The 19,102-nt window shown below is 38.6% G+C and overlaps 6 protein-coding genes across 7 annotated transcripts; 3 read left to right on the forward strand and 3 right to left on the reverse strand.

Annotated features, from left to right (window-relative positions):
• Positions 1–6: 6 nt before the first annotated feature.
• LOC6498627 (cilia- and flagella-associated protein 20) lies at positions 7–1,125 on the reverse strand. Its single transcript, XM_001963147.4, has 3 exons — positions 984–1,125; positions 741–932; positions 7–688 (listed from the first exon to the last, which is right to left on the reverse strand). Exons 1-3 carry the CDS (start codon positions 1,065–1,067, stop codon positions 146–148), a joined length of 819 nt encoding a protein of 272 aa, XP_001963183.1. The 5' UTR covers positions 1,068–1,125; the 3' UTR covers positions 7–145.
• On the reverse strand, positions 1,078–2,289 carry LOC6498626 (replication termination factor 2). The gene is made up of 2 exons (XM_001963146.4): positions 2,070–2,289; positions 1,078–2,007 (listed from the first exon to the last, which is right to left on the reverse strand). The coding sequence occupies exons 1-2, from the start codon at positions 2,136–2,138 to the stop codon at positions 1,171–1,173; spliced, it is 906 nt and encodes a 301-aa protein (XP_001963182.1). The 5' UTR covers positions 2,139–2,289; the 3' UTR covers positions 1,078–1,170.
• A 709-nt stretch (positions 2,290–2,998) lies between these two features.
• On the forward strand, positions 2,999–3,838 carry LOC6496901 (C-type lectin 37Db). The gene is made up of 2 exons (XM_014905944.3): positions 2,999–3,158; positions 3,212–3,838. Exons 1-2 carry the CDS (start codon positions 3,036–3,038, stop codon positions 3,626–3,628), a joined length of 540 nt encoding a protein of 179 aa, XP_014761430.1. The 5' UTR covers positions 2,999–3,035; the 3' UTR covers positions 3,629–3,838.
• A 1,489-nt stretch (positions 3,839–5,327) lies between these two features.
• Positions 5,328–6,119, forward strand: LOC26514866 (C-type lectin 37Db). Its single transcript, XM_014906897.3, has 2 exons — positions 5,328–5,485; positions 5,540–6,119. The coding sequence occupies exons 1-2, from the start codon at positions 5,363–5,365 to the stop codon at positions 5,954–5,956; spliced, it is 540 nt and encodes a 179-aa protein (XP_014762383.1). The 5' UTR covers positions 5,328–5,362; the 3' UTR covers positions 5,957–6,119.
• A 1,201-nt stretch (positions 6,120–7,320) lies between these two features.
• LOC6498625 (lipase member H-A) lies at positions 7,321–11,831 on the reverse strand. 2 transcript variants are annotated; one of them, XM_044716001.1, is made up of 6 exons: positions 11,704–11,831; positions 11,498–11,627; positions 8,283–8,431; positions 7,788–8,222; positions 7,518–7,722; positions 7,321–7,452 (listed from the first exon to the last, which is right to left on the reverse strand). In XM_044716001.1, exons 1-6 carry the CDS (start codon positions 11,765–11,767, stop codon positions 7,389–7,391), a joined length of 1,047 nt encoding a protein of 348 aa, XP_044571936.1. In that variant the 5' UTR covers positions 11,768–11,831; the 3' UTR covers positions 7,321–7,388. The 2 variants fall into 2 exon arrangements, with proteins under 2 accessions (XP_044571936.1, XP_001963180.1); XM_001963144.4 differs by lacking the exons at positions 11,498–11,627; positions 11,704–11,831 and adding exons at positions 9,813–9,954; positions 10,053–10,528.
• Positions 11,832–17,319: 5,488 nt separating this feature from the next.
• Positions 17,320–18,513, forward strand: LOC6496902 (endoplasmic reticulum resident protein 44). The gene has a single exon (XM_001963143.4). The coding sequence runs from the start codon at positions 17,320–17,322 to the stop codon at positions 18,511–18,513; it is 1,194 nt and encodes a 397-aa protein (XP_001963179.1).
• Positions 18,514–19,102: the final 589 nt, after the last annotated feature.

The raw sequence follows: 19,102 nt of genomic DNA on the forward strand, positions 1-19,102 counted from the left end.
TTGTCGTAAAGTCCAAGTGGGCTAAAATCAAGCATTATTCAGTATGACTGCAAATTTAAGAGTACTCCTCCACTTCGCATCCGAGGCTCTGTCAACTAATTGAAAGTTTAACAAAAAAAATATATATTAACACCAGGAAGCCAAATTAGTAGGCCACCTCCTCGGTGGGGGCGTCCGTTTGCGGAGGCGGCTCTTCTGCAGCGGGCTCCGAGGGAGCTGAGGCTGGCGGCGATGGCGCCTTCTGTGGCACTGGCTCTGGCTCGCTGGGCGCACTAGGCGCGCTCGCAGTGGGCTCTGGCTCGGACTTGGCAGGACCGCCCTCGCCGCGGGCCGTATTCAGCGGAGATGGTGGACGAGCAGTGGCTTGGACCTTGAACTGTTTCTCCGGTTTTTTGAGGTCCTTGGGCTTGCCCATAAGGCGGTATTCATTGGGAAGTTCCGCCTCCGTGTAGAGTTTGTCGGCAAAGTAGATGCGTCTGATCCGAACGTTGGCATGCAGTTGCAGCGAAACGGTCTCCAGGTAGTTTGACCCGTAAGCACGGCGCGTAAAGTCGGCCAGGTTGAACTGGATCTGATTCCAACCAGGGGACATTCCCATGGGCATTGCCGTGCAAAAGGGCTTCACGGACGTCTTGCTCTGAAAGTTGGACACTCGGAAGCGACGCATAAAGCGTTGGTCATCTTGTATCTGAGGAGTGGGTCGGGGATTAGTCTGTAGGATGGGATGCCCCGCAACTAACCTTGACTTCGAAGCAGAAATACTTGTGCATATTCTTGATCAAAAGCACCAAAAAGGGAAGCTTTATGCCCAGCTGCTCTTTGCACTCACTGGGGCAGTGTATAAATGTTGTGGACACATTCGAGCCCATAATCTCCAGCACCAGGGACTTGATATCCTCATCGTAAATGCGTTTGATGTAGCCGTTTTTGGTCTAATTGACAGGTCATTGAAGTGGAACTTTCTATTACCTGGACATACTTACATAGGAGGACCAATTGTTCAGCGGTGAGCTACCCACGCTGTAGAGTACAGTGAGGAAGCCCTTCTGGTAAGCGGAGCGAAACATTGTCTGTCAATACTTTTTCTGTGTGTCTGTTTTAATCGATCGGGATACGTTCAAGTTCACAAGTGACTGAAGGAAAACGGCAACTTAGACTAAAGCTATGAAACTAATTGTAAAAGGGATTGTAAGTTATCCAGTGGGCACGATCCTGCTCCTTTTCTGTTTTGTGAGAGGTGAACAGAGATTTGTACACGTCGCTGGCCTTCGGATCCTTCGCCACACTAAAGTCGGTTTTCAGACGCTTCAGCTCGGGATCTTGCATGGCGTTAACGGCTCCCAGGCGTTTAGGGTTCACCACTGCTTTGACCTTGGAACTGGTGGATGGCTTCTCAGCGGCAGACTTAGAAGTAGAGGCCACTACGGGCTCTGATGACTCCTCCTCCGGCTTTTCTGTTTTGATTTCAGTTTTTTTGGCCTCTTTTTTGTCTTTCTTGGAGGACTTTCGCTTGGCGGCTCGCATTTCCATCTTGACGCGCATCAGCTCAAGATCCTCTTCGTTGCCATTGAGCACCACCACATCCTCGACACTGTAGGGCTTTTGGCACAAGGGACAAGTACTGGCCGAGTTCCCTTTGATTTGCTTCAAAGCGCGCTCGGACATCACACAGCCGCAGCTCCAAAGAGCCACGAAACGGAACTTTCCGGACATTTCCAAGCCGATTAGCTTGCAGATGTAGGGTGCATGGCGTGTGTCCAGTAGTCCCTCTGTCTTGTCCTCCTCGGTGAAGGCTGGATTTGGAGTCAGCTGCAACTGCTTAATATCCTTTAAGCTCTTAATGTGCGCTGCCGCCTCTGGCATCTTTTCCTTTTCCAGCAGGTGTTCGATTAGGCTCTGCTTGGAGTACAGCCTGCCCATGCCGCACATGGCAATTGGTTCCTGCAGGCTTTGCTGGGTCAGGGAGCAGTGACGCCACCGGAATTCTCGTTCAGCGTCCTTGTCTTTCTGTGAAAACAAAGAGATAATGTCAGAAAACTGCGCATTTTTGTTTGGGGGCTCTTATTTACTTGTTCAGGCTTCTGTTTCACGCGCACCAGCTCGTCGCGCCTGGGAATAGTTCCGCCATCACATCCCATGCTTTAAAGTATTGTTGGAATAGAGTAGTTCTGAAAGCAGTGGAACTATTTTATACTAAAATTAGTTTTACTTTGCTGGCAATAAACAAAACCAGCTGAATCTTGGAAAAATAATATCCACAAAATCCACACGGTCCACATGAATGGCAATGCCGTTTTTGGTGTTGCAAAATGTTGGAAAATGTGTTGAAAAATAAAAAAAGTAGGGAATGATACAAAAAATCATTTAAATTTTTTATTTTTGGCGCCAATGTAAAAATAAATTTGTATACTGAATAATAATTATATATAATATAATATATATATTTTATTAAAATGTTGCCCCAAAATAATAGTCTCCCTCAAAATGTAAAATACAACATTTTTGATATTAATTTATTTAAAATTTGTTCTCTAAAAAATTAACCATATAAAAAAAACTTTATTCTGTAAGCTATAAGCAATGAAGCTCATTGTATTCACTTTTATTCGTTCTTGAATTCTTCTATTGAATTGGTAAGGTGATATGAAAAATCAACATTTGCTTTGATTTCAAATAAAGGTTTTTCTTGTTTTATTATTGAATGGTAAAAAAATCCTAAGTAAACAGTCATTTTACGATTTAAGAACTCGATATTGTATTGTTTGTGTGTTAATTTGTTTCTTTATAAAATATTTAATATTAATAAGGGGTCAGTTATAAGTAAGCCTAAAAAATCATATAAAAAAAAATTTTACATTTGTTTTATATTATCTTATTATCATGTTCCAAAACATAAAAACCACTGTGCTTGTTTGTTTCAGCTTGATAACAATTTTTTTAAAATAATATTTGCACATTACTTTTTGCATAAATAATATTTCTCTGGGTATAAAAGCGAACCCCATTTCCAAGGGGAATCATTTTAAAAAAGAATTATGGCAAGTCGTGTTCTTCTGGGTTGCTCGCTTTTAGCTTTCTTTGTTGGAATGGAGGCACAACAATGTCCGCCTCAGTTCACTCGTGTCGGGAAAAAATGCTATTACGTGGATTTAACAAAGGTAAGACCAGTTCAATTATAATAATTAATACAATCTAACCTTATTCCATGTAGGCCAACTGGCATGTGGCTGATCGAAGCTGTCGAAAGCTCGGAGCTGAGCTAGTGGTCTTCGATAACGAGCATGACATGCTCCTTACAATCGGATACCTCAAGAAATTGGGAATTCCGTTCGCCGATGAATGGCGCCATTCTGTGTGGGTGGGAATCAATTGCCTCGGAAACCGTCGAAACTTCCGATCAGCCAAGACTGAAGACATTGTACCCTATATGCCATGGGTGCCCAGGCAGCCAGACAACTTCAGCCCTGAGGAGGATTGCGTGGGTTTCGCTAACTATAACAATGCCTATGGATACCATGACATCGAGTGCAAAGTGGAGTTCCCTTATGTGTGCGAAATTCCAGAAATTAATGTTCCAGAGGACTATTTTTGCCTTAAGCGTGAACTTTTTTTGGAGGCACGTATTTAAACACCAATTTTTCTTAAATGAAATAATCTTTAATCGAAATATTCACATCCAAATGTAAAAGACGTCAGCTACTACTACTTATTGATTGTTTTCCATAAAAATAAGTATCATAAACTGTAAAGAAAACTAATCGTTATTAAAAGTTTAATAAAATGATTTTAATGTTACGATAAAAGTGAAAAAGTAAAATACAAATTTGTTTTTAAAAAATAAGTTATTTCTCAATATATTATAGATTTTAAGCAATAAGTTTTATGCGTTTGCCAGAGTTTGATAGATCTTTGATCTATTTCGATTTTTTTAATGTATTATCTTTGCGATTTCCATGATCTACGAAATACAAATCGAAACATCCGTTCCATGATTGATCCACATTGGATGTGTGGGTGAGAATTAATTTTCTTGGTAATGTTCGCAATTTTAAAAATTAAAATAACTCATTTTGCAATACATTAGGATTTGGACATTTTTTCTAATCTTAATTGTAATTTTGGTAATCAAACACTTTCCAGGCCAATTTCAGTGCTGCAAAACTAAAAATGGATCCATCATGAAAAACATTTTATTTATTGGGCGTCATTTTTCTTAACTATTAAATCCAAATAATTTATTCATATATGTTCTTTATAGATTTAAAGTAATTAATTAAAATATTTCTTGCTTTATTAGTTTTTTAAGTCCCCGAAAATTTTAAAACTATTCTAATCCGAATTATTTGTTTATTATTGTATAATTCTGATTAAATGTGTACTTTTTATTGGACATTTTTATTTTAATATATACAGCGCTTTACAAACATCTTCGCCATAATTTGTATTCCCCAGAGATTCATGTTGGGGGAGTTGATATGTAAACGAAAAAATTATCAGTTGGACTAGCTTTTTATGGTTCTAAAGATAATTTTAGTGTGTATGTTTGTATAATCTTAGTAATTAATGTTCTAAGTAATGTGTAGCCATGTGGACTTTCACATGTGTGTTCACTTTGGACATGTGAATTAAAAGGGCCGAGCGGATAGTGTATTTTAGAACATTTTTTTCTTGATCCTTCTTAAAAGAAATTTTATTTATAAGGTTGTTGTAAGAAAATACTTATATAGTTTTACGTAGTTCAATCAACGTTAAATTTTCATATATATACAAAATTGGCCTCTCTCTAAAACAATGAACAACGAAATGTATTCAATTTTATTGAATTTATTCCTAAATTTTTTTAATAAATTGACAGGGTGATATGAAAAACAAACATTTGCTATAATATTCGTTTTTTAAATAAACGTTTAGCTTTGTTGTATTATTGAATGTTCAAAAATCCTAAGTAAATTGTCGTTATTCAAAGAAAAAACGCAAAATTTTGCATATGGTAATTTAGAATTTTTTTTGTTTAATTTTTTAATTTTGACAAATTATGCTTATCATAAAATTTGGACTATAAGAGTAAATTTCAAGCTTTATTTGTTTGTGAAAAATATAATATTATTAAATATTCTGTTAAATGTAAAAAGTATACATTCATTTAATAATACATACATAATACATAAAAAAAATTATTTTATTTGTTTTATACAACTTTTATTATTTTTGTCCAAACCATAAAAGCCACTGTGCGTTGTTTTTTCAGAAAGATAACAATTTGTTTAAGATAATATTTGCACAGAATTGTTTGCTTTTATCATATTTCTGTGGGTATAAAAGCAGACCCCATTTCCTAGGAGTATCATTTTAAAAAAGAATCATGGCAAGTCGTGTTCTTCTGGGTTGCGCGCTTTTAGTTTTCTTTGTTGGATTGGAGGCACAACAATGTCCTTCTCAGTTCACTCGTGTGGGGAACAAATGCTATTACGTATCTTTGAATAAGGTAAGACCCAGTTCATTTATAATAATAAAGAGAAGTTAACCGAATCCTATATAGACCAATTGGCATGTGGCTTATCGAAGCTGTCGAAAGCTCGGAGCCGAGCTTGTGATTTTCGATAATGAGCAGGACAAGCTCAATACAACCGTATATCTCAAGACATTGGGACTACAGTTCACCGATCAATGGCGCCATTCCGTGTGGGTCGGAATCAATTGCCTTGGAAACCGTCGAAACTTCCGATCAGGCAAGACTGGAGACATTGTACCCTATATGCCTTGGGTGCCCAGGGAGCCGAACAACGCTTCTCCTGAGGAGGATTGTGTGGGTTTCGCCAACTATAACAATGCCTATGGATACCATGACATCGAGTGCAAAGTAGAGTTTCCTTATGTGTGCGAGATTCCAGAAATTAATATTACAGAAGACTATCTTTGTCTTAAGCGTGATCTTTTTTTGGAAGCTCGTCTTTAAGAGCCATAATTCTTTTTCAACTTAATGTCTATAAAGTATAAACTAAATTCTAAAATTCCAAGTTCTACACACTATACACTATAAACTGTGGGGATTATATACCATATAAAAAAAAGAATCTGTATTAAATGTTAAATAAACTGATATTTCAATTTACGATAAATAAGATAAGTTTTTTAAAAACTCTATATCTCATATTATAATCATGTTAAACAACGAGTTTCAACGTATTCCATAATATTCTATTTATATTCTCTTTTTTAAATCTAACGAACCTCACTTGTTCTATTTTACCGTATGTGCCCTGGATGTATGAGAATGGAAGTTATCAGCCAGATAACGCTTTTCCTGAGAAAGATTGCTTTGGTTTTGCCAAATAACCAGTGCATTCGAGACTATTCCTCTGTGTCCCAGATTCCAGTTACTAATCTGAGGACTATCTTTGTCTCAAGCGTGATATTTAAATCTTAAAAAATTTATGAATATTCAAAAGGATTTTCATGAAACACAATTTTTTAGGAAGTTCGATTCTAGGAAAATTTTTATAGATGAAAAATAAACATCTGAACTAATAAAATGATAAGATGTTCTATATATTTATTCTTATCAGCATTAATATTCCGATTATATTCCTCGCATTAAGTAAAATCTTTAAAAACCTGCACATTTTCTAGCGGAATGCCATTCATTACAGAAACATGGTGAGATCGGTGTTTTTTGCTTGCTGCCTTTTAGCCCTTGGATGGGGCTTGGAGGCTCAGAAATGTCCAGCTAAATTCAATCTAGTGGGAGAGAAGTGTCTGTTTATTTCCAAAAAAAAGGTAATAACTAAACTTTTAGATCGATGTAAAATTTTGTGATTAAAGGTTCGATTTTACAGGCCAATTGGTTTACTGCAGATCGCTTTTGTCGCAGTCGAGATGCTGAACTCTTTGTGGCCGAGGATCATGTCGAAAAAGTGCTCGTTACCGACTATCTGAAGAAAAATGACCTAATTGCAGAAAGATATTGGGATTCCATGTGGGCAGGAATTAACTGCTTGGGCAACCGTCGGAATTTTGTAAGGGCAAAGGATGGAAGTTCCGTGTTTTTGGATTGGATGCGAGCCGAACCGAATAACCGTGGTGGCTATGAGGACTGTGTGTCTTTTGTCAACTATGGGGGGGCGTGGGGCTCTGGCTACCTGGATGTCAAGTGCAGCTTCCATCTGAAATATATTTGTCAGACTTATGGGGCATTCCCCAGGTAAAACATTAAAAAATAATAAACGTGTTATTGTTTATAAAAAACTCAATTCTATCGCTTTAAGCTCTGCAATTTGACCAACTTTCTGACCATCTAAAAATAATAAATTATATAACAAATAGTATTTTCATTAAATTTTATTATCAATAACTGAAAAATACAGCTATAACCTAGTAAAGACCAGCTCCTAAGCGTCCGTGAAGGGGCAATGTTTGGCATACGGCACATCTATGCAAATGCAGCCACGAGCGCTGAGTTTGTAATAAGAATAATATTTCATAATAATAATAATTTAAAAATTTCTAATGGGACTCACTCATCCGGGGCATCGTTGCCTATGTGGTATTCTCTTAGCAGGGAGGCAAACTCAAATGGATTGATATTCCCGCTGACTGGCAGTCGCTGTGGTCCTGTGAGGTTCACACATCCGTTGGGGCACGGAACTCCCATAAATTTCTTGTTCTTAAACGTGGCCGTTGCCAGGTAACAAATGCTCAAGAAGTGGGAGCAACGAGATCTTCCTGTTGGATATTGTTGGTAGCTTATCCAGGAACATTAAAGAAAAAATAAATAAAGGACTTCTTACTAATGCGATTCCCCTTGCAGAAGGGCTGCACACGCCCTCCATTGACGCAGTAGTTGAGGTGTCCTGTGTTATCCTCCTGACCCAAAAATCCTGCATTGGTGTGGATCACCTGGATGACACTGGCATCGTCGTGTGACAACCGGAAGGTATTACTTTTCTTCCGCTCGATTAGCGGTCGGGCGGGATCCAATCCAATGATGCGGTACTGCTTCCGGGTCAGATGATTGCTGATCATCCCGCAGATGTGGGCGCCCAGGGAATGCCCTACGCAGGTGATGTGCTCCCTCTCTGCACCGTAGTGGGTGAGGAAGGCGTAGATCTGGGCGGTGCACTGGGCCGTGAGTCGCGTGTTGATCAGCGAGTGAAGGTAGCAGGGATAGCGGGTCAGGGGCCGCCAGTCCACGGTGATCACATTAAAGTCACGTGATAAGTAGGCTAATTGATTGAAATTCGAGGCTTTTAAAATATTACTTATAGATGATTATTCCAACTTACCATCCCTGAGGAACTGCAGGTGAATATCTATAGCCGTTCCATTAAAACCGTGAATTATGAACACAGTTTCACGCTTTTTACTGAAACCGCCTTTGTAGAGGGTCATGGGGTTTTTCACGTTGAGGGGAATACCTTTACGGGGACCATTGCTATCATAAAAAAACAATCATAAAAGGTGAGAGGATTTTAATACTAAATAGTCCCAAAAAATGTGAATAGGAGACTCGTTTATGATTAAAATATTTAATTGATATTCGCCTTGAAAATGTAAATAATTTTATTCTAATATTTATATGCCTTTGTATGCTTATTATTTGTTGTAGTTATTTGTTGTAGTTGTAATTATTTGTTGTAGTTGTTTAAATGAAACATTAAAAATTCTCAGTGTGTATGAAACCGAGGAAAGCACTCGTGCAGAAAGTAATTTTTATAAAGAATACAAGTATTTTTTAATAATAAGAAGAAGAGTACAGAAGTATTTAGTAAAAGAATCTTATTTTTTTAATAAGGCTAAACCCAGTAAAGATTAAAGATGATTAATAGCATGAATTGTGGGACTTATTTAAGCTTCTTCAATAAACCATATTTGTTTTATCATATTTAAAGTACTGTAAGCATAAATTTTAAAGAATACCTTTTAAAATACATGTTCTTAATTATTTATAGTTTAAAAGTCCTGTTGCAAATATAATTAAAACATAAACAATAGCTTATGTGCATCAGTCAGATCAGTCTTTTATTAGATCAATTAAATTCCGTCTATAACTTCACAAACTGCCTTTAACTTCCAAGAATGGAGGTGTCAATCCGGTAATTTCTCGATGTTACACAACTGTCCATCATCGGCAAGTTAAACGATCGCCATCATGTAATTTGTTCGAAGTCGACGTCTCATGTTACCGCAACAATGACGCGATTTTTGTTGCTCTCCAGAAATGGCCAAGCCCGGATGCACTGCTGAGTTGGCGCATCTGCCCATGTGATCTTGACCAGACAAGTCGAGCGACTTTCCAGTCGTTTGTTAAGCGTTTTATTCGCCAATGGCAAATGCAATTGATGTCGTTATGGCCTGTTGTTGGCCACGTTTGGCGATCAATGTGGTGCAAGCAATGTGGGTACCTGCTTCGAGGTACCCAAGAGTATTCCTTAGTGGGTCAGTTGCCGGTTTTGTCGAACGGGTTGCCCGCCCATTAATTGCACTCTTAATTTTCGCAGTTTGCCAGCCAAGGCAGCCAATATCCTTGTGGTTGCACAAGTCTGCAGCGACAAGTGCAGTTTCGGCGGTTGACACACTAACCGAGTCAGCATTTCCAGTTGCCTAACACCTGAAAAACTTTCTCCCCCGCCCGCGGGCAGTTCATAAAGCATTACGAGAAATATGACAACTCTTAGCACTCAGAAAAAAAATAAACAGAGAAATTCTAATCAGAAATTATTGGATTCAAATCAACATTGTTTGGAGTCTAAAGTTTAGACTGTTCTTGTTTGCTTTTAATTAGCCATATTTAGAAAGAATCAAATCCCACTTACGGTGCATACAGTCGGTGCTCGATATGTGGACTTGGACAAAAGTTCTTGTCACGCAAAATACATCGCAAGACATTCAAATCCAAGGCTCCACTATTGAGCAAATTCTTCCAATCCATTTTACTTAGCAGCAATGTTTGTGCATCTGCAATTTTAGTTTGTTTAGATTAAATTACAATCCATTATTTTATTTGGATTATTCCACAAATAAATATTTTGTTTAAGATTTTTGTTGAACGATACCTTTGGCAAAATATGTAAATACGCAGAGCACGAGCAAATATTTCATTTTAGTTTTAATGCACTTAATTTGTACTTGAAAATTGTTGTATTTTCAGAAACAAAATATCATATATTTTGCGCATATATTCAATTCAATTTAAATACAAATTTGTTATATTTTTTCTGTAGAAGCCACAGTTAATTTATACTTTGGCAGGACATTCGAGTTTTCTTCGTTTTTTTGCTACAGGCCTTTCACTATTTCTTAGTAATTTTCAAATAAATTTTTGCACAAACGTTTCCACATTTTTTTGATTTAATTAATCACTGGCTTCTACTAGATAGTCACATGTTTATTAACTGGTATCCATTTGCTTTTTGCAATCGATGTCATTGTAATCCTTTCCATTGGATTTTGTAATAATTTCGCGATCACATCCGCCAAATGTCTTGCTCACTCGCGTTGCGCGCTGCAAATGCGCGGCGTGAAATGTCCGACCAGGGAAAATGCAGGCAGCGCCAATTGCAATGGTAGCAACAGCTAAAGCAACACAAGCAACTTCAACAGCAGCGGCAGCAACAGTAATAGCAGCTGTGGCAGCAGCAGAAAAAACTGGCTTAAGAATTGCCTTGACTTTGCTTCACTTGGCTTCAAGCCAACTTCAAACGTGAACGACTTTTGGCTAATAAATATATTTTTGCTATTTTGTTGCTGCTACGGTTTGCTATTGTTGCTGTTGTGTCTGCAAGGCGACGTCTATGAAATGAAAATTCATGGCACACGCAACGCTGCACTGATTTTGATTATGAGCTTCGGCTTGAAAATGGGTGTTTTCGGTTTCGTTTTCCAACTCAATGCCATTGGCTTCTTCATGGTTTCTGCGGCTTGTAAATCATCATTTTACTACTTACATAACAAAATATTTGCATTGAATGCCAAATTCTTGTAATTTACCATGACAAGTTCGTTTCCTAAGTCATTTGTTTTGGTCAATAATTCGTATGCCTTCCTGGTGACTGACCAGCCTCAAAGCGATTTCTTTCCAATTGACCTCCATTTTGGGTTCAAGGCAAGGGAAATGAAAGGTGATGATGAAAAATAGCGACAATTTATTAATCGCATCTGGGGCATCGAAAAGTGAAAGATACGTAGTACTGCATACTAAACAAAGCATGATGGATTTGCAAAGTAAAATGAATCATTTTTGTTTATAAGAAAATGAAAAGCGAAAGGGAAAAGTGTTATACGTGTATTTGTAATACAAATACTGAATAAATGCGATAAGAGAATAATGATATACATATATTTGATTAGGAAATGTATAAATAGATTTCTGATTAAATCTTTTACATGTATTTAGTAACATTATAAATAATACTGAATAAAGTGTTAATTCAAAAGAGCCTTGATAACCTTTAGATCCATTATTTAAGCTTGAACTTTCACACTTTACCACTCCACTCACCTGGTATACAATTGAAATCCTATGTACTGCTTGGGGCATGTTTCCCACAACAATATGTGACAGTTAAGTGGATTTAAATCAAAGTTTCCATTGCGCAACAAGAATTGCAACGCCTCTCTATGATATTTGGCTTTTTTGTTAAAAAGAAAACGAATTACACACACAAATCACACATTTGTTATCAGCGAAGCGATCTTCCCACTTACACGCATTCGTGAGAGCATCCAGGGAAAGTAAAGTTAACACGAGCGCGATAAGGACGGCCATCATTTTGGCCAAATGAACTTTACATTTAGACGCAAATCACGTACGAGAGCGGAGCACATGGGTCTAAGTGGAAGGCGTTGAATAAAATGCGCCACTTATGGATGCTGGTATGGTAAACTATGAGACAAAGAGCTTTTAAAAGCTGCATCCGCACAAGAAAATGAAATATGGAAAAGCGAATGAAAATCGCCGAAAAATTGACACTCACGAACGACCCGGCGCCAGTTGGGGCTGTTGGGTGACATTGCTTTGCGGGTAGTTAGTGAGGCACTTGTTTTTCATATTTCGTTTGCGTGTAACCGAAGCTCCGATTATAAATAATTGCACAGAGAGAAATTGGTATCCCCTACGTAACTCAAATTGATTCAAAAGTTGTAGTCTTCGAAAGCCAGATCAATCTATTTTATTTCTTATACCTAAAACCACAAATTTGTTTTTAATTAGCGCCTTAACTGCCAAGAATTAGTTCTTAGAATCTTAACCATTTTTGTTGGGTGCATCCAATATATTATTGTCCAATCTGTTGGGTTTCACAATGGTCCATACCGCTATAAAAGTCATTATTGATTTCCCCATATGGCCACCTGCAGGCTCCAGCATTCTCTTTGGCAATAAAGAATATAAGCATAATTAAAAAAGCTTGGCGCACGACAACCGGGCAATATTTTAAGAAAATTATTGAAGTCCCAGAAACTTGTACCATCAATCTATGTGTTCTTCTTTTTTATATCCAAGTCTGAGCCTAATTTAGAGGTGTTGCTTTAAGGTCACATAGTCAAGGGTTAAAGTATTAGCCGCCTCTTACTTTAATTCAAATGACACTCCAAATTATTTCTTCAAACCTAACAGATGGTCACGATGTTGAGAAAAGATTACAATTATGAAAAATACTAGACCAGGTTCAAAATGACATCAAATGCTTTTCCCGCCGACTACCGGCAGATAACAATTTTCCAAGTACACGAAAGTAAACACAATGTAACGTGGGCTCTGCGGCTAATGCACCTGATTGAAAGTAATGAGCTCGTTGGCCCAAAACACCGCAAAACGGGGCTAAAGTCAACTGGAGGCAGCAAAAACACTTTACATGGGCTTGTGATATGGTAAACCCATTCAGATGAAAGGAAAATGCAAATTCAAACGAAACTGAAAGCAACACCAAGGTTCAGACAGATGAAAAATTGAAAACAACAATTGTTTCCTCTGTTCAGTTTGCAGGTTATTACTCTATATTACCCTATATAAAAATACTATAAAATATGGCCAACTACATAAATAATATGATAATGTTGAAAAAAATCAGGGTTTTCAAAGTCTTTATATATAAATTAAATATATAATGCAAGATAAAATTCTTTGACTATCAACTCCTATAGTATTTCCCTAAAAAGAGCTTCAAAAATTCGTTGTAACATCATTACTAGATCTTCCTTTTTTAAGATCTTCCTTTTTCTTTTCCTTTGCTTTTCATGGTTGTAGTTTTTAGCCAATCTGCTATTACATTGCCAACTAGTTGTTATTATTATGAATTGTTCATTCATCTGGTTATGGTTGACGAAGAATAAGTGGCAATTGCATAATATTTTCCCGGATTGCAGAGATACTGAACTACTTTTTTTGTTTCAAGCCCTGATCGTATCCGACTTCCATTGTATACGGTATCCGTGTAGACCCTTAAATTATGAATACAACCACGATCGGTATCTGTCTAATTATCTTAGTTTTAACACCAAGGAAAATATTTTGCAATTTTTATGCCTGCGGCGAAAATGAAAATTTGCTTCAGTTTTTAATATCACTTCAGATAGCAATCAATCAGTGTACAAATTAAATCATGTTTTTGGGATTTTCTTTTGCTAATTCCACACATCACAAGTTAATTAACCATAACCAATGTTGCCTAATTGCGTTTAATTTTGTTATTACGCTTTTTTGATTTTTGGATACATTTTATTTTAAACGCGTTATGGAGCATAACGTCGACAGGAAACTGAATAATTTGTTCAATAGTCGGAGGATATTGAATACATTGAAATAAAGTGGCCAAAAAATAATTTAATTTTGGTTTTTTTTGGTAGACACTTGGAAAATGTTAGCTGAAATAGTCAGATGAAAAATTTTAGTCAATTTTAAAACGTTTCATGCATAAATAAACATTATTTATTTATAAAAAATCATTGCTTTAATATTTTTATTCAGTCGTATATTTAGGTTATTAATTTATTACATTTTTATATTAATTTTTTATCTTAAATCTTAACAACGTTTCAGAATTGAATGGTTGAAACATTTGCTAATTTTGTTTAACAGAAACTTAACAGCGCCAGATTTATAGCTTTGAGAGCTTTGAGAGAGTTAACTTTGTAGAAACTGTTCATAATTTCTTGTTCATAAAACGTTTATAAATCCTGGACTAAATTAATTAAACTCAGTTTATAAATTTAATATAATTCATTTATGTTTTCAAAAGCCTTGTGTAAAAAGAAAGCTTTCCAATTTATTTTCACTCTACTCAGTGGCGGCGCGAGCCTCGTTGGCGCTCGGGGCGAAAGACGCGTTTGCCGCCCTTTTTTGCATTGATAAAATTTGTTTGGTTTTTTTTTTTTCTTTGCTAAAATTGCACCAATTTTGCCGCCCCTTAGTCTTGGCGCTCGGGGCGACTGCCCCTTTCGTCCCCCCCTCGCGCCGCCACTGACTCTACTTATCGTTCTTTTCCCTCAACCATCTTTAGTTTAAACAAAAACATTACTAATTCGAAATTGATTATCTTTCCCTCTTAAACAATTGTATAAGCTTCCATGAAATAGAAAAATCAAGAATAAAATCCCACCGAAGCGTTCTCATTACTTATGCAAGTCCCAATCAACTTTCAATTGGCCGCCTAGACTCAACAAATTCCTTAGAAAATAATCGGTAAAGCTCTTCCTACTTCCAGATAGTTTAGAACTCGCACAAACTGGCGATGCTTTTCAGCGACTCTAATCAAAATGAACCATAAATTCCAGAAAAAAAAGGAAACGAGAAAGTGGGGGAGAGAGTATAAAATTGCTCTGTGCTTTGTTTTTGCTCCGGCTTTCTCCTTTGGCCCAACTTTACTAATTAATTGTGCACTTGAGAATTTTTGAGCAAACTCTGGAACTCTTGGCAGCCAACCTCCTAAAGATCCATTGGGAAATGGAGGGAGACAGATAGATAGATTCGGTGAGGTGTTCGGTACTGGCAAAGTTGACGAGTAAATAAACTAACAATTTTTCCTACTTAATTAACAAAATTGTTTTAATGCTCCTGCCGCCCATTCCGCTCCTAGCGAGGCTGCCAAGTGAGGCGTTAAGCGTCGGCGACGCTGTCAACATTGACAGACTGACTCAATGACAGACTGGCTAAATGACTGAGCAAACAAAACCGGAGTTCCGTACGAGCCATAGGAGTGTACGAGAACTAAGGGCAGAATGGGTAGTATGGAGCGTAAGGCCATAATTAAGCTTGTCACAGTCCTGGAGTTTTGAGAGGATCGGGGCAGGCAGGATGCCAAAGGAAAAGCTTACTATTTGAAGTCAATAATTTATATTTAATACTTGTCTTTTAGGGGGCTGAAATGGAACGAATTATTAAAAGAATAAACCTCCATTTTGTTGGCTTTTCCTCACGGAAAAATCGCATTTCAATTTATTGCCAATACCATTTGGATTAACATATAAAACAGTTCTCTTGCGGCCATATTGAACGCATTGAAATGGAAATTTGTTTGCTTGCGCTAGCCAGCCACTTGGCTCAACAATAAATTGCAAGTTTGGAAAAGTGCAGCGTGCAGCTTATGAATTGCATTACAAAGTCGCATAAATTTCCGCATTCGCATTGCGCCAAAGAACGCGGAACAAATCGTTTTGGCGCCAAAATGCATTTATCATCAGCAGAAAGTTGCATTCAAAGCGCAAATTCAATCTGATGTCAGGAAACGCGAGAATTATGAGCTCAGTCCCCAGCTCAATGGCTTTAGTGGGTGGTGGGTGGTGGGTGGTGCTGACTGGGGTGGTGGTTGGGTGGTGGAGGTGCTAAAATGTAGGAGACGGCGTGAAATGTCTCGGCTGAATTATGCGGATGCTGTGACAACCTCTTTTTCCGCTCAGTCTTCCAATGACTTTTAATGGCTCCGGCTCGCATTATTGAGATTTACAGTTTTCGGATTTATTGGCTATCCAGGAATAGTTTATGGTGGGATAAGAAGGCAGTAACGTTTACATTTAAAGTTTTTATTGAATATTTTGTCTGAGATATCTTTAAGTTACTATTAATTTTGCTCTATCCCAATCAGACACTCTAGACATCCCTTGGATCCCATTTCAATCTAACTCATCTTAAATTTACGACCTTGCTGCCTTTCCACAAGTCTATTGGCTACTGATTTATACAAGTTAATTAACACTTTTGTTGGCCTAACCCCCAAAAATACAACAAATACCAAAGCCATTCATAATACTGAGCTGAGCATATGGGGATGTCCTTTGTACCACTCAGCCTCATCCCCGTGACACCTATGTCAACAAGGGCGTACAAAAAAGGACAATTAAACCCTTTGAAAAAAGCCACCAGCCGGCAGACAAAAGGAGGCAAATACAAACAAAAATACACACAGGACGGCTAAAACTCGACAGAGTTGTGAAGGTCAGGTCGCAAAGGCCCCCCTAGAACGTTGGCAACGATTTATTGGATATTGTCGCTGGATTTTCACAACATTTTATCGTCTCCAGACGGATAGATAAACACAATAAACAATTGCCTGGCGAGCAGAGAAGATGGGCTGAGGATCCTGGAAAACATATTTAGACTTTTCTTAAGTAAATTATTGCAGAAATCGACAACCAGACAGCAGGCCCGGAAGCTCAAATGGGCGCAAAAATGTCATTAAATGCCAGCCTCGACAGGCTTCCTTACCCTGCATTTCCGCAATCCATCCTGATCCTGGAGTGCGGGCAAGTTGTTGTTTCCGTTTCCGTCAGAGTTGAGGTCCTTTTCAAATGCTTTCGCCAGCAAGGACATCGCCACCCAGCTCCTCCATCGTCGGCATCTTCTGTGTGCCTTCTGTCTTTTGGGCTTGAAGCTCATTTGCGAAGTTGCCGCTGCAAATATTTGCTTAGCCTTTTGCACCCCGGCCTGGTCGAAACGATTACCAAAGAGTCCCCTGTCCGGAGTTTGTTTATTTTCGTTAGACATTCACTCGACTCGATATGACGACATTTAACCCTTTAATGATAGCTGAGCTTTTTGCGTTGGCATCAACTAAGTTATTTGCTTGCTGATGGTAGACTTGATGGCCCAAAAAGTAAAGAAAATGGAAATTTTTGTTTAGAAAATGTTTTCAGTGGGTATTCAACAAATTCCATTAAGATTTCAATGGAAACCCAGCGTTGGAATTGGTTGAAAAAATGTATATTTTTAAAAACTCAGCATACAAATTTCTGACACTCTCAACTCTAACCGATTTAAAATCAAAATCGTATATATATTTATTTCGAAAAAAGTTTGCCGATAAATGAAAAAGTCAGAACCCAACGAACATGCTGGTTGTCATCGTGTTCGGTTTACTGCTTCTGAAGGCCTCATTAGGAGAGCTTATATTAATGGACACATCCGCTCGCATGCCCTCGAGTGTGACCCAGATTGGTGAGGCGAACCTGAAGAGTATCCTGCACTCCAATGAAGTGGTGTTCATCAACTTCTATGCGAACTGGTGCCACTTCAGTGTTCTCTTGGCGCCCATTTTCGAGCACGCGGCTGCCCATCTGAAGCATGAATTTCCGGAACCGGGAAAGGTGCTCCTGGGAAGGGTGGACTGTGCCCAGGAAACGGACTTGGCCGATTTATACAACATCCAGAAGTTTCCCACGTTGCGACTGTTTTACAAAGGAGAAGCCGCACGCCGGGAGTACCGTGGTCAGAGGTCCGTGGACGCCTTAGTCAACTATGTAAAGTCACAATTTCACTCAGATATAGTTGAGTTCCAAGGCCCTGAAGATCTGGCCATTATCGATCCCCATCGGAGATCCGTAATAGCCTATTTCGATAGTGAGGGTCCTGCCCACAAACTTTACCAACATCTGGCTGATCGCTATAAAAACGATTGCGATTTTTACCAAAGGATTGGCAAAGTGGAGGAGGGACGTCCTCCGGTAAGCCTGAGCTTCCGCCCGGACGTGGCCCGCACTTATAGCCCGAATGAAGAATACGAAGGTGATCCAGCCGACTCCAATCAACTGGAGACCTGGATCCTGCAGAAATGTGTGCCACTTGTGCGAGAAATCAATTTCAAAAATGTTGAGGAGCTGATCGAGCAGCGACTGCCCCTGTTGTTGCTTTTTCACCTTCCCGGCGATTTGAAGTCTGTCAAGGATTTTCGTGCTATCGTGGAGGCTCAGATGCCGGAGATGCGTGGCCAGTATAACTTTTGTACTGTCGACGGTGTGCAGTTCGAGCACTCGGTCCTCCATATGGGGAAGTCTCGCAAGGACCTACCAATTGTAGCCATTGATTCCCTTAAGTTTATGTATCCATTTCCAAATTTCAATAACATTTATAAGAGGGGGCAGCTGAAGAAGTTCCTGGAGGATTTCCTCGGCCATTTAAAGCAGGAAACTGTACCGGTGACAGAGGCCACGGCAAAGGAGGGGAAGAATACCGAGCCACCACGGTCTACGTTCAAGGATCTGGGACCCTCTAAGTACCGGTACTCGTTACTCCATGATGAGCTGTGAGGAATGGGCGAGGCTCTGTTTGTGCTATTTTAATAAAGTTCTCTTGGATGCCAGCAACTTAATCTGCTCCTACGGTGCATTTTGGGAAAAGCCATCGAAAACAAGCACAACACTGTCCGACAGAGACGTGTTTCAAAAAGGTTTTAAAATTATTTGTTATATTTTACAGTATTTGTTTCAAGCAAAAATTATTCACTTTTTAATAAATAAGTTAAGAAATCTTCAAGTTCAATGAGACTTTAACCATACTCCTAATAATCTGTAGGACAGTGTATCTTACCACTGGGTAAAATCTTAAGAAGCAGCTAAAAAAATATTTCGCCACGGCAACACGGCAAAGAACAAATTGCCTGCAACTAAACATAATGGTTAAACAGACACCTGCTCAAGGCTCTGCTCCACTCAAGGAAAATCACTTGAGCGGCTCCGCCGGTGGTCCCCAGGATCTTTCCTCGTTCTTCACCCTGCGTCCTTATCCCAGTAGGCTAACATCATCCCGCCGATGCCCCGACCCCTCTCAACATAATTTGCTGTGGTTTTGCATTTACTTTGCATCTCTAGTGTGCTTGAGGCAGCAGCAGAACCACAA

Source organism: Drosophila ananassae, chromosome 3R, assembly GCF_017639315.1.
Source record: "Drosophila ananassae strain 14024-0371.13 chromosome 3R, ASM1763931v2, whole genome shotgun sequence".
Taxonomy (NCBI): Eukaryota; Metazoa; Arthropoda; class Insecta; order Diptera; family Drosophilidae; genus Drosophila; species Drosophila ananassae.